Source organism: Mauremys reevesii, linkage group 3 (assembly GCF_016161935.1).
Source record: "Mauremys reevesii isolate NIE-2019 linkage group 3, ASM1616193v1, whole genome shotgun sequence".
Classification (NCBI taxonomy): Eukaryota; Metazoa; Chordata; order Testudines; family Geoemydidae; genus Mauremys; species Mauremys reevesii.
The window spans coordinates 125,134,339-125,161,620 of NC_052625.1; the positions used below are offsets into that span (position 1 = coordinate 125,134,339).

Sequence of the window (27,282 nt, forward strand, 5' to 3'; positions counted from 1 at the left end):
GCAGAAGCAACAAGAGAAGGTGAAGGAGCAAACTGATGATGTGAACAGTACTCTGCTAAGTGCCATAAATACTTTAGTTGAGCCACAACAATTCAGCACAGAATTAAGTGATGTGATAAAGGTAGGTGCCTGATTGTATGACCTGTTTAAATGCCATGCCTTTTTTTTTAACAAGTCACATATTCAAAATATCAAACTTTGAGAACACTTTCTATATAGCATTGCTGAAGTACTGACAAATATTCCAATAAAACCTAATCATTTCTGCCACAGTCAAAATATTTGTAATTAAATTTTACTGCCATAGAAAATTGATGTTATTTTAAAAGCACCTTATTAGGGATATATTTTAGTTAAGCCTTTTGTCATGCATTTCTCAGTTACTTCACAATGGATGCCCTGCCAATAGGCCAGAAGATGCACTGAGCAGAGAACTGTTCTGTCTGTTAAAGAAAAAGCCCCACACAAACACCTTTGTCCATTTCAGGCAGAAGGCAGGAACAGGTTAAAGACCCTGAATCTCAACTTAGAGATAAGCAGTTGTTGGAGTTTGATTTTTATACATCCAATCTACAAATCCTCTTAAAAGTCAATTACTCTGTGGAGCAGTGGAGTGAAGAAGTGAAGATTAATGTTTCATGGTGTAAAATAGGTTGAGCCTTTTTGTTTCAACGCTGAAAATAGACGAGGGTGGTTGGAAAATGCCAATTATTTTTGTGAGAAGAGGTTTTTTTAATATTTTCGGGGGGAGGGGGTTGTCTTTTTTATGAAAACCTGAAGCAAACTAAGAAAAGGTTTCTGATAACCAAACACTGAAGAACTTTACCCAAAAAAATTCAGTTTCCATTTTTTATAGAAATGGAAACTTTTGACCAAATTTTTGGTGGAAATTTTTCATTCTGGTTATTTATTTTATTTTATTTTTAACAAAAAAAATTGAAACAGAAATTTTTCATTTTGGTTGAAAAGTCACTTTTCATTGATAAACTGGTTTAACGAAAAGAACCCCACACAACAACACCACAGCAAAATAGGTTACAAGACAAGGTTACAGTCTGCTGGGAGTGCAAAGGTTCCATATGTATGGGGAGGTGGACAGTGCCACAGAGGTGGATGAGCCCACCCCACCCCTCATTCTGTGCTGTGGATCCAGATGGGGTGAGCCCTTCAAATGCAGATCAGTGGCGTATGATCTGTCACTTTTATCCCACCTATTAAGCCTCGATTTCAGATGATTTCAGCTAATCGCTGTGGCACTAATATCAGCAAAGGTAATGGAAGATACGACCATCTCTCAAAGGTGTTCATGTTCCATGTATCTATCCATTGTTCCTCTGTTTATGATATTTTGGATTATTTTTCTCACTCTTCACACTCCTCCCTTTTAGTCACCTTGACCCCATCTGTATTTTGCCTCCTTTTCGACTTCCCTCTTTTTCATCTGTTAAAATATATCATAGTTAAAATATATGTTACCTAACATACCAAAAAAAACCTGTACAGTTAAGAGTAAAGAGGATATTTTTGTTACTATTTTCAGATTCTTTCTATCCTTCCATATTTTGTTTAGAATGTGTCGGGGTTCTATGCGGAAATAGATGGCGCTAAAAAGGAATTGCAAGAACAACTAGCCAATTTGTCTCGATTTGATGATGATTTGGTGCAGCAGGCTATGGAATATGCACAGGAGCTTCAAAGACTTGCTGACCAGTTGGACCGGTAAATTTTAACTAGAGCAGACTGTACTGTGCTGATTTTAAGGGCTGCTAGTCACACAGATAGATTGGTAAACAGACAAGCAAAAAGATAGTGGCATTATATATATACTGATTATAGAGACATATTAAACAAATCACTGTAAAGTCAGATGTGCCAGGTATTATATCACAGTCTGAGAAAGTCTTTTAACTAGAGCTGCTCAATATTTTGTTTAATATGTTAAAAAAAAATTATGTCAAAAATATTTGTTTTAATTCCCTTTGGTTTTTTATTCACACATTTTTCAATCATTTCTTTATCATCCCAAAGTAACAGAGGCATAGATGAAGTAGATAGCTGAGAAATAATATGATACTGGCAAATGTAAATGGGGATTGCAAAAATAGCTCATAAGAATAAAATGGTTCATGTGAGTAAGATGGTTCACATAAAAAATTGCCTTACAGCTACAGTCAGAGGTAGGGTCTGCTGTAGTTTTGACTCAAACTGAGTGTACTATACCTATAGTAATTTAAATACCTAATGGATGGTGTCAAGGTGAATTGGTCCAGTTGCATACATTAAAGGTGACCCAAGCCTTTTTGTTCTATTGAGAGATGATAAATACTTAGATTTAAACCAATATATACAAAAGTGACTTCTAGACAGATTGGAATTATGGATTTATTTACAACTGTGATTATGTGTGAAAAAATTACTGTTGTAAGTGATTACTTGCAGAAAACACGTTCACCAAATTCTGCTTTCAGTATCATTGAGTAAAGGTATTCATGTGCATAAATGTTTGCAGTATCAACCCTTAGCTGTTTATCAAGTATCTAATTTAAATACATTTTAACAATTGTTCCTTAATATACCTAAGTCCCAGATAGGAGTTGAAAATAGAGAGAAAAATTACACAGGAAGCCAGTGGTTTCCTATACAATGCATACATAAAACCATACAATGCAGGAACTTAAAATTACATAGTCAATTACAAGGGTCGGCAATCTTTCAGAAGTGGTGTGCCAAGTCTTCATTTATTCACTCTAATTTAAGGTTTTGCGTGCCAGTAATACATTTTAATGTTTTTAGAAGGTATCTTTCTATAAGTCTATAATATATAACTAAACTATTGTTTTATGTAAAGTAAAAAAGTCTTTTAAAATGTTTAAGAAGCTTAATTTAAAATTAAATTAAAATGCAGAGTCCCCTGGACCAGTGGCCAGGACCCGGGCAGTGTGAGTGCCACTGAAAATCAGCTTGCGTGCCACCTTCGGCATACGTGCCATACGTTGCCTACCCCGGTCTATAATTTTACATAAACTGGAACAGACCCCCACAAAAAACTAGTATGTTAGGTATGAGAGATACTAATTAATGGTATTGCAGTTATTTAAAAGAGAGTGCCCCCACGACAGGATGAAATGGATAGCTAGCACTTTATTGAGTACATGACATCAGGAATTTAATACAAAGCAAATGGAAACCTTTATGGATCGTACTGATGGAAATGTGACACTTTTACATCTGTTGGAAAGATTATCCTATAGTGAAAGTTTAATCCCTTAAAACATTTATTCTGTCTTCAAATCATGCCTTCTGGTTTTGTTGTTTTTTATTTGCTTGTCTTTATTTTGTTTAGTATAATTTCATTTTGGTCTTTGGACACATTTAGCAAGACATTTCAGAAATCTTATGAGAGAGTCCAGTCTGGAGATGCAATAAGGCCCTGATCTGTCAATCATTTACCTATATGATTAATTTGATTACTGAGAGTAGTCCCATTGAAATCATGTGTTTGCAGGATTAGGCCCTAAATCTGGAAAGTTAGGATAAAGTGTTTTTTAATTCCTCTCTGAACCAAACATAAGCTCTGAATTTTCATGGGTTTGTTCATCATTAAATGTAAAAACCTATTGAAAGTTGTTAATAGATGAAGGATTGTGGTCATAAATTGATGTGTTAGATATACCTAGTAGCTAGCTTAATTATTATACGGAACTGGAATATGTAAACTACACCTAAATGGTAATCTTCATAAAAGCACTCAGTGCTGGCCTATCTCTGCTCTCATTGGAGTCAATGGTAAAATTCCCATTGACCTCAGTGGGAACAGAGTTAGGCTATTGCTGAGTGTTTTTGAAAGTTCCAGTCAAATGGCTTAATTCTATCTTCACACATGTGCAAACCCACGGAAATCAGATGGGAGTCAATGGGCATGTATGGAAGTGAGAGTAGTATTTACACCAAAGTTCCTGTGTCTCATAATTTTACAAGTAAGAGATGTAAACAATTTTTTTCTTTTTTTCCTTTCTGTCCTTCTAACAGGAATTTACACAGTGTTGATACAAATGGGTTGGTACAAAAGGCATTAAATGCCTCAAATGTCTATGAAAATATTGCTAGTTATATTGAGGAAGCTAATGAAACTGCATTACTGGCATTAAACACAACACACAGACTCAGTGATGTAAGTAGTTTTCATAATGTTCATGTCTGCTTTGCACTGAATCAGGATCCCAGCATGATGGTATAAGACTTTGGGCTCTTGGGTATAAAGTAAAACCAAGCTCTTCATCATTTGTCAATTAACATTTTTGCAAGAATGGGGGCTTCATCCCTGTTGTCTGATCAAATTCCAAACTGGTTAATTACTTCTGCTACCCCAAATTTCCCCTGTAGTTTCAAAAGTACACAGAGGTATTCTTCACTTCCTGTCCTAAACTGTTGTGTAGTGTTGCTGTGTGCTGTTAAACGGCTGCCATGTTTTGCCCCCAGAGAGGCTGCATCTCAGGAGTGGTTGAAGTGATAGATCAGAAGTGATGCAGAAGGTGGTGGTGATGATTAGACTCTGACCCCAATTTGGCAAAGCTGTCTAAGCATATGCTTGATGTGAGCATATACATAGTGCCAACCCTTACAAGCAAAGCTCTTAAGCATAAAATATGTCCCATTGACTTCAAGGGTAAAGTGCTTTGCTGAATCTGCCCCTATTGCCCTAGCATTGATTCCCATACAGTCACTTAAACACTCTTAAACTATCATTTACTTGCTCTACTGATGTGAAAAGGAATCTAAGTTGGTATAACTTGCATGCCAAAGAGCCAGAAGAAAGCATATGTTTAAGTAGTGTTCACCATACTTTATAACTTACATCCACTTACATATCACTACTGAATTTGGCCCAAATAGTTTGTAAGCTCTTTGGGATTCTGTGTGCTGTAAAGCAGTACTTAAGTTTAAGACATTATTAAATATAGGTTATAGTGTACTGCAAGTAGAATAACTTTTAATGTGCAAGTTTTACACTGGATTGGCCCCTTGAGCCATCCAGTACATGATTTCATTGTGAAGCCCATGAGCCTCACTTGGCCTATCTAGAAAAACTGCACAAAAGAACAACTTAGCTGAAAATTAGATTTGACATCTGAGCTGCCATTCATGTTTGTGCCATATTTGAATTCAGACTGTCTAACACTGTTGTTATTATTTTACAGCATTGTAAGTATGCACAGTGCTTTACAAAACATATAGGAGGACTTTGTTCCTGCCCTGCAGAGCTTACAAATTCATCCTTCAATACACTAGGCTGACCACCTATGTCTCATCCAAGGGACTCCATCCTCTGGGCAGTGAGTCACTGAGGAGAGATTGCCACGGGTGTCATGGCTCGGGGAGCCTAATTTTGGAGAAGGAGTAAGCAATTCATGAAGCAGATCCCCAAACCCTGCATATAAGAGCAAGCAACCATTCTCTTATCTTGGAAGATTCACCCTCTCGGTCTCGCTCCTTTTTGGCCCAATTTTGCACCCATTGAAGCCAATGAGACTTTTGCCATTGACTTCAGTGAAAGCAAGTTCCAGAATCAAAAAGCATCTTATGCATCTTCTATTTATACCACAGCTTGCTCCATTCTTTCTCCCTGCCAGGGTATGATCTCCCTAGTGGGGAACTGATAATTGGTACTTCTTCCTTCTCAGGGATAGTGTCTTGCAATCTGAATAGCATGACGATTGGTTAGGCCACATCTTAGTTGCCTAATATAGATGATATCTGTGCTATACTGCAGATTTATTATTCAGTTTGCCTGTCTGGAGGAAATACATTCCTTTAAACTTCAGTTGCAACTTGTAGAAAATTTGCATTTGAGACTTTTTTCTCATCCAGTCACCTACTTTTTACTTTAACAGAGAAAATGGAACAGCAGCAATTTTGTAGTTTGTGCCTGTGTGAAATATTATGTCATCTAAAAGCAGACACAATAAAGAGAGATGTTTCGTCAAGCAGATTCTGACCCTTTTTTTTAAATGAATTTGTAGGCTGTAGTTGGAATTGATTCTCAGATCATTTACCATAAAGATGAAAGTGAAAGGCTCCTCAATCAAGCCAAGGAACTACAAGAGACAGCAGATGCCAGTAAATATACATCCTTCCTATTGGTTTCACTACTTTGCCGGTAATACGATAGCTCTGTATATGAAAAGAGATTTCAAAAGCACATCATTAAGGAGGAAATGCTTCTGCAACGGAATAACATATTGATCAAAGTTAGAATCCAATGTGTTAGAAAAGGAAAATGTATAATTTGAATAGCTAGTGTCGTGCCAAGCTGCTGAGAGTTTTCTGTTATTTACAGTGGGCACATTTACAGGTGTATTAAAAGATTATGGGTCTGATCCTGCAAACATTTATGCATTTAAGTAACTTCACTCATCTGACTAGTCTCACGGAGGTCAACACATTCATTTACTCACATGCATAAGTGAATGCAGTTTTGGACCCTACAAATCTAGTTAGGAATAAGATAAGATTTAAAAGATTCTGGCATTTTCTTCATTGAAAATAATGGAACTTCTATAAAAACAATGGAAATTAATGTTTTTATTTTTAAAGTCCTCGTGCTTTCCATAACAACTCTCCTTGAAGTTTGTGACTGTAATATATTAGCACCTGTCCCAGGTAGTTACTGGCTATCAAAGCTCTTTTTGAGAGTTGATCTTTAATTAAGACAGGGAAGCAGCTTCCAGATTCTCCCGAGAAGACTCTTCCAGGAGAATGTTGAGCATCAGCTGGAAGATTGCTTAGCAATTTAGATCACCTGAAGCCAACATCACTAGAATGCATAATATTAAAGTTAGTCACGGTAAACACTACAGTAACTAGTGTTTGTTAAATGCACAGCAGTATATTTGTGCAGCATAGTAACACTAAAGACAAGATTTTTAAGTGCTCTTTGAAATCATAGAGTTCAATTGTTTCTTCTGTTCTGTCCTCACAGGTAATGATTTGACTGTTGCGGACACTAGTCGTCGTATTGCTGGGACAATTGCCAGAAAGGATGCTCTGAAAAGCCGCTTGATGAAAGCCAGGAAACAAATTCAATCGATAGAGCAAGGTTGTAAGATAAATACGTCGACTTTATCTTTACTATCTGACTATGACATTTATAGTAAAGATCCCCACTCTGGTTAGCTCAAGCAGCATTTGGCTGAATCTTTAAAAATAAGATTTCACAAACAAGTCTGCCTTTAACCCATTCAAAATGTAGAAAAGATTCGTGGAACTTCCCGATGAAGGCAGAAAATGAAGATAACCTGCATTAAAACACACTGTCTCTCTGATGTGCACGTTCTTAGCCACGGGGCACATAATATACACATAACTACTCCGAATGACATCTCATTAGTCATCAAAGTCTTGTCACATGAGTCATTTAGGCAAAGCCAGAAACTGTTCACATGGCAAAGCTGAGCACTTTTTGTCTCCCCAAATTGCAATTATGATGATATAATATAAAAGTTACAGGGTGACACATTTTAGTTCTTTCTCTTTTGTTCATTATTTTTAAAGGAAAATAATGTGAAGACCTTCCCCAGTAGCAATGACAATGCAACAGCTCATTCTATGGTGCTTTCCATAGCATGATGAGATAACGTATCCTATCATCTGAAGCTGCATTGACTTGTCTTGGCCTCCAGTTTACTGAAGGCTGCCGTCCATCATGTTATTCTTGACTTTATTACAGACTGGATACTCCATAAATTTGTAGACCTATTGCACTAATAATCAAAATTTAATTCAAGTGGATATTGTACTTGGCAGATTGAATACTTCGGTGGGCTGCCACAGGCAATTTATGATTAGCTAGGTGTTCCCTTAATTCTTGAAATAAATAGAGGTCATGAGCATCCATTAAGCATTTCCAGCTGTTCTTTACCATGTCCTGAGGGCCATGTATGTCCCAAGTGGAGCTGGGTAACAATTTTTCATCAAAACATTTTTCAGTGAAAAATGGCTTTTTGACTAAAAGAATGTTGTCGTGTGAAAATTGTGGTTTAGTTGATTATTTCAGGGTTCTTGTTTTAAAAAAACTGAAAGAGAATGTCAGTGATCAAAAACTTTTCAGTTTTTGTTTTTCTACAATAACCTGAAAATGTTCACCAAAAAAATTCAACAAAAAATTTCATATTCTTTGACAATGTCACAGAAAATAAAATATGTTTTTAATCCATTCTAGTCCCAGGGCCTTGGATATACTAGCCATTACAAATCAAGCTCACTGAAAAGTTTAAAATGTAATAGTCTAACAATCAGCCAAGGGCAGTTGATACATCTTAATCACTAATATAACAACAAACAAGGGAAGGTTTTCAAATTCTCTATGTAATTTGAAAAAATAATAAAATAAGGGTTTTTTTACCTCTGTGTGAGGAAAGCTCCAGCACTGCTGAATTTAAACTCTCATTAATCTTATTTTCATTTTCTGATGCATTAGTCAGAAGTAGGCTACTTTAATAGTATTTATTACTGCTTGTTCTCTATTCATATTACAGGTGATATTAGACAGCATTTGGACCAATCTAAACTCATTACTCAAGAGGCTGTCAATACTACCATGGCAGTAACCCAGACTACTACCCCAATGGCTAAGAGTCTGAAGAACTGGTCCCAGAACCTTCAGAACTTTAAACATGATGCAGTTGCTTATGACAGTGCTGTGGACTCAGCTGGAGATGCAGGTATACTAACTGTAACATGGCACTGAGACCCAGTGTTACTTGGTGTTACTATAGCAGGTATTCATTGCAAGCACTATACTGTAAATGTAGGTTGACAAGTGTCACCACTGAATATGGTATGAGTTGCTTTCCCTGTCACCTCACAGCATATTATATTACTATTTGCTCTAACTACTGGATAACACGTGCTTGAAAAATGACCCAATTTTTTTTGAGACTCATTGAAAGTCAACAGGGTGTTAGGCTCCCAAAGGCCTAAATCACTTTTGAAAATGGAACTTAGGCCCTTTTGAAAATTTTACCGCTTGTTACATACATGTTACCAATTATTATTTTGGTGGTGACAATAGTGGTGGTGGTTTATTGTTGTTGTAGCAATTGTAATAGAGATCAACCACAAACAGGGCCCCATTGTGCTAGGCACTATAGCCATAGAGAAGAATGGTCCCTGCCCTGAAGAGATTACAGTCTAAATAAATAAGCAAAACAAAGGATGGGGAAAGGGATATAACATACATACAGAGTGATCATTGGGATGGATTGTAAGTATCATGTTAGTTTCCTAGTTTTGGGAGGGTTTGTAGCAGGCTGTTAGGAAGGGAAGGGATCAACTAAACAGAAAGACAGAAGAAGAAATAAAGAGGGACCATAAAAGAGAGGGAGGTAAAAGGGACAAGGAAAAGGAAAGAGAGAGAGCAGATGGAGTGAGGCTGAGGTCAAGAGGCTGGAGGGGAAGGGAGATAGAAGAAACAGCCAATTAGCACAGAGAATATCCAGAGTAAAACTCCAGAAAGCAGTCTCATGATGTCATTGGTGTCCAACTGTGTCTACTGCAGTTGCTTCTGTGTCAGTTGCCAGCAGAGACTTTGACTGGCTCTGCCCAGGAGTTTTTTCACAGACTTCCTGTGGGATTCTGGGCAAATCACTTAGGCCCAGATCATCAAAGGTATTTAGGTGCCTAACTCCTATTGAAATCAATGGAAGCTAGGTGCCTCAATACCTTTGAGGATCTGGGCCTTTCTCGCTCTATGTTTCAGTTTTCCTATCTGGGAAATGGGCATAGTACTCATCTAACTCACAGGTATGTTGTGAGGTTAAATCCATTGATGCTTGTAAAGCACTTTGAGATGTTCCGAAAGAAGGTGTTACATGAGTGCAAAGCTGCTGTTGTTATTCATATTGGAGTAGCACCTGGAGGCGCTAAAAAATCTTATAGTACTCAGCACTGATCCTGCATGCTGTTGCATACAGGCAGATACCTGCACCTACACAGAGCAATGGTGAAGTGAATGGGGCTCTGTACAGGTGCAGAGGTCCACTCACATGGAGCAGTTTGCAGTATCAGGACCTTTGCTTAAGAGAGGAAGCAACAGGTGGGTGATGCAAACAAATACTACTGACAGGGAAGGGAATGCAAATTGAATTCCACTGGTACAAAAACAGTGTTATGCAGTGGGGAATTGGGCTTTTAGTTTCCTTTCTAATTGCAGTGAAGAATCTGACAGAGGTCATCCCTCAGCTCCTGGATAAACTGCGTACAGTAGACCAAAAGTTGCCAGCAAACAACATTTCTGCCAGCATTCAACGGATCAGGGAGCTAATTGCTCAGACTAGGAGTGTAGCAAGCAAGGTAAAACACTTGGATCAGACATTCAGTTATGAGTGATAATGATCAAAGGCATCTTACTAACAACTCTATTTCCCTGGGCTAGATTCCAGGTCTGAACCTTGATGTTATGTTATCTCTCTCTAACAACTGGATGAGCACAGTACACTAGTAGCAATTAAAATCTTTACAGTTGATACAGGCAAATAATTAACATGGTATTCATGGCAGAATATCATAAATATGATGGTAATGTTAATTAGCCAATTTGATAATGGTGGTCACTGCAGCAGAATCATTTAAAGCTAAAATGGGTTTTACTATTAGTTTATTATTCAATTGCTAACATTAATTACAAGCAGCAGCAACTGTGATCTTTTCAGTAACAATCTTTGTGAGTTCACAATATTTCTTGTTGTTAAAAAAGGCCTTTTTCACGTAAGAAAATCTATACTATACTAACACCATGGTGACATTAATTGCAACAGCAAAAGTGTAAAGATTTTTCTGGCAAACACTTTATAACAACAGTTGCTGAAAATGATATGTTCAGTTGCATTTGGATGAATTCTGAGAAGTCAATATAAGAATGCATCTGTACAGTGTTGGAATATTCTGGCTGTAATGGTGTACCAGGTTTTTGTGACACCCTGCTGGAAGCATCACTGCTCTGCTTCACCCTGCCCCAGGAAACAGTTATCTAAGTGGAAAAGAGCAGTGAGTATTAGACCAGCCGTTAGACCAGGACCAGCCATTTGGGGAACCATTGAGATCTGGTCCTCCAGCAGTTAAAAGGGCTGGACACCAGCAACAGCCAATCAAGGCACAGCTCCAAAAAAGGAGCTGCCTGCTAGCAAAGCAATTCCTGGCAGTGAAGTGAGAAGGGACTCTCCCTAGGCCACAGCCAAAGGAACCAGGCCAGGCCAGGGCCCATTTCTGACCACAATCAAGGAAACGTGCGCACAAGGAACCCTGTTGGTTTAATTCTGGAGAAGGAATTAAGCCTCAGAAGGATAAGAAACCATTTGATTTATCATTGGCCCTGAAGGGCAAGGAACTTCTATTTGAGTTTGTTGTACCCCAGAAAGGGGTTTGAACTGTGTGACCTGGCCACAGGACCAAGCCACAAAAAACCCACAGAGTCTGACTGATAGCCTGCAGGGGGTGCAGGGAGCTGAAGAAGATGACAGTACTGTACCCAGACACTAGGGGGGCACTCAAAGAAGTAAGTACAACCCACCATAAACATGGTACTAGAAGTGGGATGCGAGACCCCCTCAGTTCCCTCAGTCAAGAACTATAATATTTGACTTTTTCCTTAAATATGTTTTAGTTTTAAAACATACAGTTCTTCAAAATGTAAAAACATTGCTTTAAATATGTTTAAAGATATCTTAAAAAGAATACTCTTGGCCTGACTAACCTCTCATTTATACCACATTTACACTAGTATAACTCTATTGACTTCAGTGGGGTAACTCCTGATTTAAACCAGAGAAAGCGAGAGGAGAATTAGGTCTAGTTCTGAAGCAAAGAAATAAATGATTGGGAAAGAATTTTTTAAAATATGCAAGAAGTTTGTTGTGTATAGAATAATATTATAGCCCTGATTCAACAAGACACTGAAGCATGTGCTTAAGTCCCATTGAAGCCCAGTTAAAGTTAATTATGTGTATTGTTGAATAGGGGCTTCAATGAAAGTAAGGACAAAACTGACACCATTTCATTAATATGTTTCCCTTTATCTTTTTACAGTGTGTTTCATTGATTTGGGTTGTTAAGAACATACAATCAATGCTAATTCCATGCTTGTCATTATTAGTCAAGGAAGCCGTTGAGGGAGTATGTTTGCAAATTTCCCCATAGCAGAGTCTCAGAACAGAACGTCTCTAACTTCGTATGTTTGCCACTTCAGGTTCAAGTCTCTATGAAGTTTGAAGGCCGATCAGCTGTAGAAGTTAATCCAAAAACGAGCCTAGATGACTTAAAGGTTTTTACCTCCATGAGCTTGTATATGAAACTTCAGAAAGACCACCCACAGCTGGCAGCATCTCCAAATAGATTTGTTCTGTACCTTGGAAACAAAAACGTAAGAGAATAATCTAATTAATTTTATTCTGAAAAAAAAAAAGACAGAAGTGAAAATAAGTATGTGGATTTTTCAGCAACATTTCTCTATTTCCTACCATCAGGGATTTCCACAGTAATATTTTACTGATGCTGGTCATTGGTTAGTACGGTTACCAGATGTCCCAATTTTATAGGGACAGTCCCAATTTTTGGATCTTTTTCTTATATAGGCTCCTATTACCCCCAACCTTCGTCCCGATTTTTCACATTTGCTGTCTGGTCACCCTATTGGTTAGTGACATGCAGTGAACTATCCTTGCAATTTTTCCTTCTCTCCAATAAAATATTCTATCCACGTAGCAAATTGCATTGCCTGGTGTACTGAGATACAGAGACTGGCTGTAAACTACACTTGCCATCCACACTCAACTGGTATTGAACTGCTCTGAAGCAATTACTTCTGTCTGCCAGGCTTTTGTGGGTCACAGGTAATCAACACAATACTGCTGACAATGTAGATTTCAAGTCTGGCAGTTCAAAGGTCTTAGAGATAAGAGTGCTTCTTTGCCTGTGGCCTGTGCTACTGCTACTAAATACCCTCCTCATCTCTACTTTTGAACACTTTCAGAAAGGGCTTGCACTCTCGTTATCAAAAAGTGTTGTGAAGCAACTGTGTTAAATTTTTACTGTTAAAGAAAAATAAAAAAGACACATCTCACAAACTATGTGCAATCTGGGCCAACTGCTAGTTTGGAAAGGTGAAGTCAAGGGCTTTTCTCTTTAATCTTTTTTTTAAAGGAATTTCTGTGTACAGTGCATGCAAATTAAGAAATTCCCTGCTGAGAGCAGATCTGATTATGTACATCATATCTATGCCCTTGGACAAGCCTTTGTTGCCACTTCTTATATTGATACTGCCTAGTAAACAATAGGCCCATGCAAGAGCATGTGATAGATTTCAGTCAGAAAATGTCTTAGAAATATTTAACCTGGCAATTACTTCATCCAAAATGGATTTGAAACCATACTTTTAGGAACAGTTTTGTCCCATGCAGTACCACCTACTGAAACAATATAATTAGTGGAAGGTGTGCTTTAGTTTATTAGCTGTACATAAATATTCCCTTTTGTCTAAAACTGTCTAACATTTATTAGCTTTTTTGGATTACGAGTGAATCAAGTAGTCCTGACATCCCAACTCATTGGTGTTTTAGGCAAAAGATTATATAGGTCTTGCGATCAAGAATGACAACCTGGTGTATATTTATAATCTGGGAGGTCGAGATGTGGAGATACCACTGGACTCCAAGCCAGTCAGCTCTTGGCCTGCTTACTTCAGTATCGTCAAAGTTGAGAGGTAAAGTATTTATGTGGAGCTGCTCTATTTCTTATGTGATCAGTTTGGTTTGAGAATTTCACAAGTGACCAAGTAAAACTCACCAGTTAACTATCTAAGCCGTTGTCTACATTGCCACTTTACAGCACTGCAACTTTCGCTCCCAGCACTGGTAGCTACTTCCCTCATGGAGGTGAGTTTTTTATAGCTCTTCCAGCGCTGGTGCCACGACTACACAGACACGTTAAAACGTTGCCGCAGCAGTGCTTTAATGTTGCTAGTGAAGACATGCCCTAACATTATCTTATGGGATGATGACAAGGCTGATTAGCTAGGTCTTTAGCAAACTGATGAGATAGCCAGCGCTGCCAATCTTGTTCAGAATTCCATGGGAATAGGGATCCCTTGAAAAACTACAATATCATGAGTTAAGAACCCTTTTTTGATTATTTTCACTCCTATATGGCATGTGTCACATTTGATGTTCTAAACACAGTAAAGGCAGGGCAGAGTTTTTAAAACAATTGCAGGAGAAAAAAGACGATGCTCACCTCAGGCTAACAGTGACTTTAAAAAGACTTTCTTTCTTTGGTTGAACAAAAAGGCTGTCTGGAAATATATATATATTAGGGCTGTCAAGCAATTAAAAAAATAATTGTGTGATTAATTGTGCTATTAAACAATAATAGAATACCATTTATTTAAATATTTTTCTACATTTTCAAATATATTGATTTCAGTTACAACACAGAATACAAAGTGTACAGTGCTCACTTTATATTTATTTTTATTATAAATATTTGCACTGTAAAAAAACAAAAGAAATAGTATTTTTCAATTTACCTAATACAAGTTCTGTAGTGCAATCTCTTTATCATGAAAGTTGAACTTACAAATATAAAATTATGTACAAAAACAACCTGCATTCAAAAAATAAAACAATGTAAAATTTTAGAGCCTCCAAGTCCACTCAGTCTTACTTCTTGTTCAGCCAATGGCTAAGACAAACAAGTTTGTTTACATTTATGGGAGATAATGCTGCCCACTTCTTTATTACAATGTCACCTGAAAGTGAGAACAAGTGTTCTCACGGCACTGTTGTAGCCAGCGTCACAAAATATTTACATGCCAAATGCACTAAAAACTCCACCAGAGAGGTCCTTTGGGGCCATCTGCCTGTCCCAAGTGGGGCTAGCAACTCCACCCCGTAAAAATCAGCTTGCTACAGAAACGCCAACAATAGAGTTAACAGAGACTTTTAGCCTGGAAAAAGAAGGGTCTTCAACTCGAAGACGCATGATGCTGGGTGGTGAAAGCCGCGAGGAAGCCACTAAGCCGATCACCCTTCTTACAACCAGGAGGATTACCATCGGCACATGGAACGTGAGGACCATGTACGAGTCAGGAAAGACGGCGCAGGTTGCAGCAGAGATGAGGAGCAACAACCTGACCCTACTAGGCATTAGCGAGCATTAATAGCTGCCTCAGAAGGATTCTCCAGATCCGCTGGCCAGACACCATCAGTAACATCCACCTCTTGGAGAGGACCCGTCAACTCCCAGCAGAGGAGGAAATTAGAAAGAGAAGGTGGGGCTGGATAGGACATACACTACGCAAGCAGCCAACCAACATCACCAGACAGGCACTGCGGTGGAACCCCCAAGGCAAGCGGAAAAGAGGCCGCCCAAGAAATACCTGGCGACGCGACCTTCAGGTTGATAGCAAAAAAATGGGCTATACCTGGAACCAGCTAGAGCGAATGGCCCAGGATAGAAGACTCTGGAGATCTGTGGTTGGCGGCCCATACCCCGGTTGGGGTGACGGGCATGAATGATGATGAAATGCACTAAAGATTCATATGTCCCTTGATGCTACAACCACCATTCCAGAAGACATGTGTCCATGCTGATGACGGGTTCTGCTCAATAACAATCCAAAGCAGTGCAGACCAACGCATATTCATTTTCATCATCTGCGTCAAATGCCACTAGCAGAAGGCTGATTTTCTTTTTTGGTGGTTTGGGTTCTGTGGTTTCTGCATCAGAGTGTTGCTCTCTTTAGACTTCTGAAAGCATGCTCCACACCTCATCCCTCTCAGATTTTGGAAGGCACTTCAGATTCTTAAACCTTGGGTTGAGTGCTGTAGCTATCTTTAGAAATTTAACATTGGTATCTTCTTTGCATTCATTTGCATGTCAAATTTGCAGTGAAAGTGTTCTTAAAATGAACAACGTGTGCAGGGTCATCATCCAAGACTGCTATAACATTAAATATATGGCAAAATGCAGGTAAAACAGAGCAGGAGACATACAATTCTCCCCCAAGGAGTTCAGTCACAAATTTAGTTAACGCATTATTTTTTTTAATGAGCGTCATCAGCATGGAAGCATGTCCTGTGGAACAATGGCCAAACCATGAAGAGGCATATGAATCTTTCACCCATCTGGCACGTAAATATCTTGCAACACAACCTACAACAGTGCCATGCAAATGCCTGATCTCACTTTCAGGTGACATTGTAAGTAAGAAGTGGGCAGCATTATCTCCCATAAACGTAAACAAACTTTTTTCTCTTAGCGATTGGCTGAACAAAAAGTAGGACTGAGTGGACTTGTAGGCTCTAAAGTTTTACATTGTTTTATTTTGAGTGCAGTTATGTAACAAAAAATACATTTGTAAGTTGCATTTTCATGATAAAGAGATTGCACTACAGTACTTGTATGAGGTGAACTGAAAAATACTATGTCTTTCATCATTTTTACAGTGGAAATATTTGTAATAAAAATATAAAGTGAGCACTGTACACTTTGTATTCTGTGTTGTAATTGAAACAGATATATTTGAAAATGTAGAAAAACCAAAAATATTTAATAAATTTCAATTTGTATTCTATTGTTTAACAGTGCGATTAATCATGATTAATTTTTTTTATTAATTGTGTGTGTTAACTGAGATTAATCGACAGCTCTTATAAATATAGATATAGATATATATACATACATACACACACACACACACTTTTTTTTTAGGAAAGGTGAAAAAAAGCTAGAAAACAGAAATGTCTCCTCTATAGTTAACGTCTTTTCTCCATTTCTTCCTGATCCTACACCTGACCCAAATATTTGTCCCAAGAGCTCCAGAAAAAACAGTTGGGCCTGAATCTATTCTCCACCATTTTTCCACTAGTGAAACTTCAAGGGAGCTATTCATTGGCACAAGCCTAAGAGTCTAATCCTGCTTCTATTGCAGTCAGTAGAAATTCCACTGACTCCAAGAGGGCAGGCTCAAGTAGTAAGTGGAAGGAGAATCCATTCCAATCTCTGTAATTTCTCTCTTTGGCCCCAGCCAGAACACCAGATGGGTAGATGGGTGATGCTTTTCTGGTGGGGAAAATACTTACATTAAACTACCAAAAAAACTTTGTTTAAATTATCTTGTCCTATTTCTTATATCTAACCATCAAGCTAAAGGTATGACTATGCAGCCCTCTTTTTCTCCAAATTCCTTCAACAGGGTGGGAAAGCATGGCAAAATATTTCTAACTGTGCCAAGCCCTAGCAGCACAGCTGAAGAAAAATTCATCAAAAAAGGAGAGGTCCCTGGTGCTGACTCCCTTTTGGATTTGGAGCCCAGAAATACCGTCTTCTATGTTGGTGGAGTGCCTTCAAATTTTAAGGTCGATTGAATAACTCTTCTGTATATATTGAAACTTAAATAAATCAAACCCATGCTGGGACTTCCTTTACAAACTTGTCATTAATGGGAAGGTTTGGTTACTGGAAACATCCGTATTAAGTCACAAACCACATTACGATTCTTCAACAAGTTCCCTGGAATCTGCAGCACTGACCAAGGCTAATGCTACCATTTACACAGAATGTCCTCCAGTGAGAAGCTGATCAGATTGATCTTGGCTACAGTAAAATGTTTTTGATATGTAATTAAAGAAAAAATGCATAGTTCTTGTTCTAGATGGACACGTAGCAGCCCAACTGAACAATATGTGCTTTCTGCTATACTCTGTCAACACTGGGTGCCAAGTTTGGCATAGAAACTTCCCTGTATGATGGCTGTTTGATGGCCTATTTGAAATATGATAGTGGCCTCAAGGTAGGCACCCAATAGAATTCATGGTGCAGACATCCATATGTTCCTAATATTAGCCATAAATGGTTTGCTACTTCTGTGAAAATTAGTTGGAAAAAACATTTTCTAAACATCAGACTCTTAAAGATTTTAATCAGTAAATATCTATTCAAGGATGTAAATCTGTGCACCAGCGATCGCTCAGCAGAATTACTAAATCCTAATGAGGACCTGATATGACTGTGGAAAAAGCCAACTGATATGTCAATTAATTCTGGTTGTAACAGGCAGATAATGTGCTGAAGAAACATTTGCTGCTGCTTTGCCTATTCTACAGTGTAGAGCTTTTTTAATATTGGAAGACTGCTGCATTAATTCTGCCAACTTTACTTTCATTTTGTTTTTACATCACTTGATTTTTTTCCTTTCACTAACAAGGCAATTTAGGTTCAATTTGCAGTGATCATTGTTGAGTTACTTAAAATAATCTCTGCTGAACTTTAGCTACTGGCAAAGATAAATTCTATGAATATGAGAGAATCTCCTAGAGTTCACATGCTCTTTTTTTCCTTTCTTGTGGTATGAAATGGCCTTTAAACCACAATGAGACATAAATGAAATGAATACAAAATATTGGGGGATATTTCCATTTAGATTGTTATGAAATGTTGTTCTTTGGATATCAGAGAGACAAGGTGGGTGATATAATATCTTTTATTGGACCAACTTATGTTGGTGAAAGAGACAAGCTTTCAAGTTACACAGAGCTCTTCTTCAGGTCTTTGGATAATAAATTGTGTAATCTGACTAAAATAGATCTAGGATTAGTCATAAAATCATTACAGTATCACATAGCACCAAGATCCAGTCTACCCTAAAATCGAACTCCTTCGTCTTTTGCCCCTTGTCTTTAAAAATTGTGGTGGAAGTTCTCATTTGTAGTAGTCCTGTCTAAGCATTTGTTCTCTTCAGCAGTTATTCATTACTCCTTTGTAGAACACAGCATAACTGCCTGTCCCCATGCTTGGACACACCACTTCCCATATCTGACTCACTTGCTTTCAGAGAGGTGTTATGGGGACCCTTGAAATGGAATTGTGTTAACTACTATGCTAAAACAATTTGTCCACCTTCCACCTTAGCTGTGACTGACACTCTGAGTAGGTTTCCCAGACCTGAAGAAGAGCTCTGTGTAAGCTGGAAAGCTTGTCTCTCTCACCAACAGATGTTGGTCCAATAAAAGATTATACCTCAGCCATCTTGTCTCTAAAGTTTTGTCTACACTAGCACTTTTGTTGACTTTTCTCGGTCGGGGTGTGAAAAAACACACCCTGACATAAGTTTCACTGTCAAAAGTGCTGGTGTGGACAGTGCCGGTGTGGACAGTGAGGACAACAGCTACCGCTGTTCATTGGGGATGGTTTAATTATGCCGGCATGAGAGCACTATCCCACCAGCATAGAGATAGCTACACAGGAGACCATACAGCTGTGCTGCTGTAAGGTCTAGTGTATACATAGCCTAACGCTAAGAGCTTCAAAACAAAATTGATCTCAGGAACAAATGAATTTGGCATCCCTGAATAAAATACATGTGCTGACTTTACTCTTTTGCCTGTGTTTCCTTCTCTGCACAGCTCCCTCCCAGTTTGAACCTACCTGGCTTCATTGGCTGCTTGGAACTGGCCACCCTGAATGATGATATAATCAGTTTATACAATTTCAAGCACATCTACAATATGAACACCACCGCATCGCCACCTTGTGCCAGGTAGAGAAAAATTCAACTGTCAGAATGAAGTCCTTTGATAGCTCGCAGTGTTTGCAGAACTGAATGGCTACTTTATTTCCTTCCTTTTAGAGAAGAATCTCAGGATAATATTAACTTGACCTTTCCTGAATAAATCTCACTACTTTAAACTGTGGTTCAGACCAACTGGCTTAATCTGTCCTACAATTGTACATTTTCTTTGTTATTTTCCATCTCGACAAATTGTCCCAAATGGCTTATTCACTCTGCTGACACAGAACCATTAGTGCCATATGCTCCTGAACTATTCCACTTAAAGGGAAACTGTACAATTCATTTACCATAAATATTTATGGGAAGTTTCTTCATTCAGTAGTCAGGAACTATAGTTTTGTGTTGCATTTTGATGTATATTTATATGATCAGAGAGGAAGAAACTCTAGTATTGTTGGATATAAATGCAGGTTTTAATAAATCTGAAGAGAGCAACTAGAGTATAGGATTTTTTTCCCAAATCTCTCTTACAGATAGAAGGTACTTTGAGTGAAAAGCCCTATTCACCATATCTCTATAACAGTGTATGAAGGGTACATTCCTTGCATAATTGAGGACCCAATCCATCATCCGTTAAAGTACATGTTGGATTCCCATTGAATTCTACGGGAGTTGGATAAGCCTTAAAAAGAATACCTCCGCCTATAATCAGGAAGGTTTGTGGCCCTGACACCTGTCCAATAATGAGCCTCCAAACTTTCCAGTTTCCGATATATAACTATAAAAAACTGGGCATGTTTAGTCTTGAGAAAAGAAAACTGAGGGGTGGAACCCCAGAACACCCATGAGAAGGGCTGTTATAAAGAGGACAGTGATCAATTGTTCTTCAGGTCCACTGAAGGCAGGACAAGTAGTAATTGGCTTAATCTGCAGCAAGGATGTTTTAGGTTAGATATTAGGAAAAACTTCCTAACTACAAAGTTAGTTAAGCTCTGGAATAGGTTTCCAAGGGAGGTTGTGGAATTCCGATCCCTGGAAATTTTTAAGAAGAGGTTACACAAACATTTTTCAGGGATAGTCAAGATTTGTTTGGTCCTGTATCAGTGCAAGGGCTGGGTAAGATGACCTCTCAATGCCCCTTCCGTGCCTACATATCTATGACTCTGTACCACAAAACCAACACATGACCTTATGATAAGGGAGACTATCAAAGCCCTAAATAATTTTTCAGGGAAAATTCTGACAGCAGTGTAAAAAAAAAAAAAAAGGTAAGAAGCCTAAAGTCTTCGTCCCTCCCAGGGATAAATAAAAGTTCAAGATGACTATTCCAAGAAAGTGTTGTAAACTCTGACACCCAAATGTTAACTCCCTGGATCTTCAGTGCAGGATCATAATACTAAGAATGCTCTGAGGTGGTCTCTAATTCTTGCTTGCGTCTGTTCTTTTCCATGCTAGAAATAAGCTGGCCTTCACTCAGAGCCGAGCTGTGAGCTATTTCTTTGATGGCTCTGGCTATGGTTTGGTGAGGAACATTGAGAGAAGAGGAAAGTTCAGCCAGGTGACTCGTTTTGACATAGAAGTTCGAACACCAACAGACAATGGGCTTATTCTCCTGATGGTTAATGGAGTGAGTATAAAATTCTGTTCTCACACTGTCCCCTGTTTCTCTTCTGCCTATTCTGCACAGTTACTATGCAATACCCCAAATGTTGATGATTTATATTTCATTTTAGAAGAGAAAGTTCCCTTCTGCACACATATCATGAGGAACCTGAAGTACTTGATACAAAGCCCCTTGTTTTCTCTGATTTACTCTCACTGGCCCTAATTCTGCTCCCACAGTGGCATAATGAGCACTTCAGTGGCATTACAGTAACATGAAACTGCTTAAAGTGAGAAGATAATCAGGCCCAGTATTTTTACTTTTATTTAAACGTGAATGCACTGTCCGTGCTATCAGATGTTACTATATAGTAGTTGACATGAAGTTCTATACATTTGTCTCCTGGTAGATAGATGGCTGAACTCTATTATACAGTGCAATAGGCAAGGTGGGCGGGGTAATATCTTTCATTGAACCAGTACAGTTAGTTACTGTTGTAACTTGGAATTAGAGACTATTGGAAACCAAAACGGTAGAACCAAGCACCCCCAAATTTTCAGAAGTATAAGATTGTCCCCTACCTCTATAATGGTCTGAACAAAAAAACTCTTATCCAAACATCTTCAAGCTTTACAATATTTTGAATATAAACTCAGACTTGTGTCTTGAGGCACCTCTTCCTCAAACTTGCAAGCCCAGTCTGGGTTAAAATAATTTAGTAAAGCAAAAGAAAATAATTTATTGTGTAGATATGGCACTAAAATATCAAGAAAGTAGAACAGTTCACCTGCCTGAACAGAACCATAATGGCTAACAGAGACCTCAAGAAAGAAGTGACATCAAGGATAGAAAGGCATCCACAGCATTTACTAAACCCAACATCATATGGAAATCAAAGAAACACAGCACCAGAACAAAATAAATGCATTTTAATTCAAACAACATTTCAGAGCTAATATATGGCTGTGAATGCTGGAGATCTACCAAAATGTTAGTTAGAAAAGTAGATGCTTTACAAAATAAGTGCCTACAAAACATTCTGGGTATTGGTTGGAAAGACTTTGTCACCAATGAAGAGGTCTGAGAAATCACCAACCAGCAACTCGTTTCCACTAGAATCAGAAGGAAGTGCTGGACCTATTTGGGACATGTATTCTGGATGCCAACACACAGACTCCCACGAAGCTGTCAAGTGGAAACCAGACAGTGTGAGGAAACAAGGGCACCCAAGAGAAACCCTAAGAAGAACTCTTAGCCGGGAGGGTAAAACAGGTTATCTCAACACGATAGAACAGTTGCAAGCAGCAGCAAATGACAGAAAGAAATGGAAGATTCCACCCTGTGTGCCAATATTGGCTCAGAAGGATGTAAAAATGTATGTTGATACAGTATGTGCACAGACTTCACTGCAATGAATTAATTCCATTCTAATTAAAATGCTTACTTGGCAGTGTTTGCCGTCAGGGATACTTAGAGAGGAGATTTCTGCAGTGCAGATTGCTCTACAGCATCTGAAACCACCAGTAACCTCAGCTCTGCTTTAAGCAGCAGTTGCTACACAAAAACTCTTCTGTAGTAGACCAGTAATTGGTTTCTTCTGAGCAGAAATTCCCAAAATTGTGTCTGAATTGTACTGTATATACTTTGTAATTGTGAACTCTGTGATAGAAACTATAGTCGTGATGGACATTTTTGGTTGGATTGTACAAAACCAGCTACCACTGTTGTGTTCTATGTGGACAACTTATAAATATGCAAAAATAAGTAATTATTTTTACTTTATTTACAAGTTTAGCTGTTTCCTTTTGTAGTGTTTTTTAAGGTTTAATGTTCTTAATGTTAGAAAAATATAAAAATAAACATCTGGCCAGATCCCCAACTGCTGTAAATTGGTCCACTGTACTCCCTTACATTTATATATGGTTTATCAATCTAATTCTATGCCACAGAACTTGAAATCAAGCATGACCTGATTTCCTAGTCCTCCTGTGTCCTGCTGTTTCTATCTCCCTTAAGTGCTCCCCATTTTTTCCCCTGAAAAATTTACTACCTTAATGATTTCTCTGAGTGCTGCTCTGCTTCCAAAGTTTTGTATGCAGTGTTGGTGTCGCTGTGTTGATCCCAGGACATTAGGGAGACAGGGTGAGTGAGGTAATATCTTTTACTGGATCAACTTCTGTTGGTAAGAGAAACAAGCTTTCAAGTTTACTCTATATAAAAAGCTCGAAAGCTTGTCTCTCTCACCACAGAAGTTGGTCCAGTAAAAGATATTACCTCACCCACCTTGTCACTATAAAGTTTTGGTTATCCAGCCATAGAATAGAATCCATAGCATGTGGCATAGGTGACCAATGACACAGCCTGAAAACCTAATTTGGGATACTGAATAAGTATATGTTTCAAACAGTTGTTCACCAAAATTACAAATCAATACTATTTATCAAACAATTTATAAATTTAAAAAATGCAGGAAAATTATGAAAATTTTGCAAATAAGTAAAAGGCCATTTTCAGTGAATAAATTGTTCATAATAACTAGTTCAACCATCTCTAATCATCTAATATGTCCATCTCTATATTGCTTGCATAAGAATCAGGTCTATATACTTTCCTTTAATGCTGTTTGTTTTGTACAGAGTATGTTTTTCAGTCTAGTGATGCAGAATGGATTCCTGTATCTGCGCTATGACTTTGGCTTCAGCACTACCCCTGTGCTTCTTGAAGATTCAATGAAGAAGGCTCAGATAAATGATGCAAAATTCCATGAGGTAAAACTGATGTGAAAGTATTTTTATTTAGGTAGCCACACCAAGAATAATAAAGCATAATGCTAGGTTGCTCCTCTTATAATTAAAGAACCAAAAAATGATGGGTCAGATTTTATATAATACCAAATGTGTCTGTTTTGCTATGAAGTGGCAAGGAACAGTGGGCAGAAAAAAGATACTAATACTAAAAAGTATTAAAAGTCAGAATAAAACTATATATCCAGAGGAAAGCACTTCATAAATATTGTTTTCTACAACCACAAAGATGTGTGTCACTATTTTAATTCAATCAGTTTTAGCAACTATTGTATTACAAAGTGTTGAACTCCCATTTCGGTAAAAAAGGAATTACTCAAATGAAATTCAGAATTGATGTTGGAACTATAGACACTTATTTAGGCAGTTCAGCAACTCAAAAACTGACAGTCTACCTGCATTAGGGGTACCAGAGAATTTGCTTCAAGCCATCATAGCAGTGACAATGACAGTAATAAATCTGAACTGTAACGGCATTATTCTTCTCTCAGTTACGTGATGCAAATTAGGAGTCTGATTACTGATATCAGTGGAGTTACAGTGGTATTTAACTTGTGTGTCAGCAGAACTAAGCCCTAAGTTTCAACAATAAAAGCAGATTTAAAGACATATATCCAAATTCTCTATTCAAGTCAATGGAAGTGCTCCATTTACACCAGTATAGAATTTGGCCTGTGATAATTTTTTACAAGCAAATGAAAGAAGGATTTGGTTTGTTTTTGGCCATTAGAAAAATGGTTATATTGAAATGAGCTCACTACTAGTCATTCTTGTCAGCTTCCCACTGATTCACAAGCCTCTTTTTGACTAATTAGAATAATTGTTAAATTTTAAAAATACAATGGACAATAATTACAGACTCCCTTTTATTAAAAATGCCAATTTGGCAAACCCAGCATGATAACTTCTAAAAGACAATATTCTTGGATATTTGGAGTTGAACTGTTCATTTCTCCTTTCAGATTTCTGTTATATATCACAATTCTAAGAAGATGATCTTGGTGGTGGACAGACGACATATAAAAAGTGTGGAAAATGAAAAGAAAGCAATGCCATTCACTGATATCTACATAGGAGGAGCTCCTTCCGAGATCTTGAAGTCCAGGTTTGTTGACAGCCCAGGTTCCATCAGTACTCATCTGATTGTTGCACAATGGTTTGCAAGAAGGTGTGTTTTACCAACTTTGCTCCTTCATGAAAAACAGCTTCTAAGGCTCCATTTTAATTTTTCTCAGAGCTCTAGGTATAAAGTACTTGGTATTTGTACATTGATTCAAGATGGCTGGCACTCTGCTGCTGGCTGAAATTAGTCATGTGATCCAGAAGAGTCTCAGCAGAGGATAACAGAAACTGCAGTACAGTTGGGACAAAAATAAATGTTTAAAGAGTGTATGAAAACAAATATATATATACACACACACACACACACAGGAAAAGCTAACCCTCCTTCATTTCAACAAGCGTTCTTCTTTGAGCGAAATGCCTTTTGCTTATGAACACAGATATCATATCTCACTGTCAATCATATTTTTAGATAAAGGGATTTTTTCCACTATAAACCTTAGTTCAAATCAGTCTCTATTTATCTGTGGTCTCAAATGTAGCTGTCCTTGTATCGATGTGCAAAGGTGTGAGGGGAGATCCCAGGGAGCCTCCTCTTTCCCCGGAAGCCATTGGACAAAGGCCAAGCATAGTCCTATTAGGGAGTACAGGTCCTACTTCCTAAAATGAGCCAGAGTAGGACCATGAACACTCTGCTCCTATTTCAGCAGCAGAAGGAAGATTTGGTTAGATGCATAAAGTATGGTACACTTTGTATACTGTGTTGTAATTGAAATCAATACATTTGAAAATGTAGAAAAAAATCCACAAATATTTATCATAAATTTAAATTTGTATTCTATTATAGTTTAACAGTGTGATTAAAATTGAAATTAATCGCGACTAATTTTTTTAATCTAGTTAATTTGTTTTGTGTTAATCATTTGAGTTAACTGTGATTAATTGACAGTCCTAAAAATTAGATATTCATACAGAGAATGAAAACATCCACAGTTACATTATATAAGATAAAAATACAATGGACCAGATTCTGAGGTGGTGTAAATTGATGTAGCTCCATTGAAGTCAGTTGAGCTACACTGATTTACAACAGCTGAGAATCTGGCCCAATAAATATAAACCATCATAATTCAAGGAATAAACCGATCACTGTGACAAAGGGCTAGGAAGAAACTCTCTGTAGGCAGGTAACTCCATAATTTCCCACTATGGGGATTCTGACACCTTCCACTACTAGCCACTCTCAGAGGCAGGATAGTAGACTAGATAGAACACTGCTCTGATTGCTATGGAAATTACTATTGTGATAAAGTTCCTCCTCTGCCTTGGTGGGTCCTGCACTTATTGGTGGATTTTGCTAGCCTCAGAAATCTTCCTGTGTTGGATCAGGAGTTGGGAGGTTTTGGGGGGAACCCAGGCCTGCCCTCTACCCCAGGTTCCAGCCCAGGGCCCTGTGGACTGCAGCTGTCTAGAGTGCCTTCTGGAACAGCTACACGACAGCTACAATTCCCTGGGCTACTTCCCTATGGCCTCCTCCCAACACCTTCTTTGTCCTCACCACAGGACCTTCCTCCTGATGTCTGTTAACACTTGTACTCTTCAGTCCTCCAGCAGCACATCCTCTCACTCCCAGCTCCTTACGCACACCTCACTAATGGAGTGAGATCCTTTTTATACCAGGTGTCCTGATTAGCCTTAATTAATTTTAGTAACTTCCCAATTGGCTACAGGTGTCCTAGTTAGCCTGCCTGCCTTAATTAGTTCTAGAAAGTTCCTGAGTGTTCTGGAATAGTCCCTGTTATCTTACCCAGGGAAAAGGGACCTGCTTAACCTGGAGTTAATGTATCTACCTTTGACCACTCTCTTGTAGCCATCTGGCCTGACCCTGTCACACTATGTTTCTGCAAAATATTAGCCAACCATTCTAGCCAATATATGAATTCAATCTTTATCTTCCATTGACATCTACTTGATTTTCCTGGGGAGATTTACATTTTACTGAATTTGTTACTATGCAACTAGCTAATAGACTTAGGGAAGTAATTTGACTTTCTTCCAAGTCAGTATATTTTCACTCACTCCAGCAGCCTTTTCCTCTGTCAGTTATCTTGTCTTCAAATGAATGCAATTGGAACCACATTCATATATTTTATTCTCACACCATTCTTTTTTCAGCTAGGGATATTTAATTAGACAAGTAGCTATTTGAAGTAACAAATCAAAGGGACTACTCACATGAGTAAGGGTCAGCC

At 38.1% G+C, this 27,282-nt stretch overlaps 1 protein-coding gene across 7 annotated transcripts in view; it reads left to right on the plus strand.

The window, feature by feature from the left end:
* LAMA4 (laminin subunit alpha 4) overlaps positions 1-27,282 on the plus strand; it is a 157,274-nt gene that overhangs the window by 106,261 nt on the left and 23,731 nt on the right. For all 7 annotated transcript variants that reach the window (XM_039531831.1, XM_039531827.1, XM_039531825.1 and 4 more), the window contains 14 exons: positions 5-121; positions 1,571-1,719; positions 4,030-4,171; positions 6,021-6,117; positions 6,980-7,096; positions 8,535-8,720; positions 10,211-10,350; positions 12,242-12,415; positions 13,611-13,753; positions 17,246-17,408; positions 19,455-19,588; positions 21,017-21,188; positions 23,801-23,932; positions 24,931-25,073. In XM_039531831.1, the coding sequence (XP_039387765.1) occupies positions 5-121; positions 1,571-1,719; positions 4,030-4,171; positions 6,021-6,117; positions 6,980-7,096; positions 8,535-8,720; positions 10,211-10,350; positions 12,242-12,415; positions 13,611-13,753; positions 17,246-17,408; positions 19,455-19,588; positions 21,017-21,188; positions 23,801-23,932; positions 24,931-25,073 (2,009 nt within the window). The remainder of the gene's footprint in view (positions 1-4; positions 122-1,570; positions 1,720-4,029; positions 4,172-6,020; positions 6,118-6,979; positions 7,097-8,534; positions 8,721-10,210; positions 10,351-12,241; positions 12,416-13,610; positions 13,754-17,245; positions 17,409-19,454; positions 19,589-21,016; positions 21,189-23,800; positions 23,933-24,930; positions 25,074-27,282) is intronic.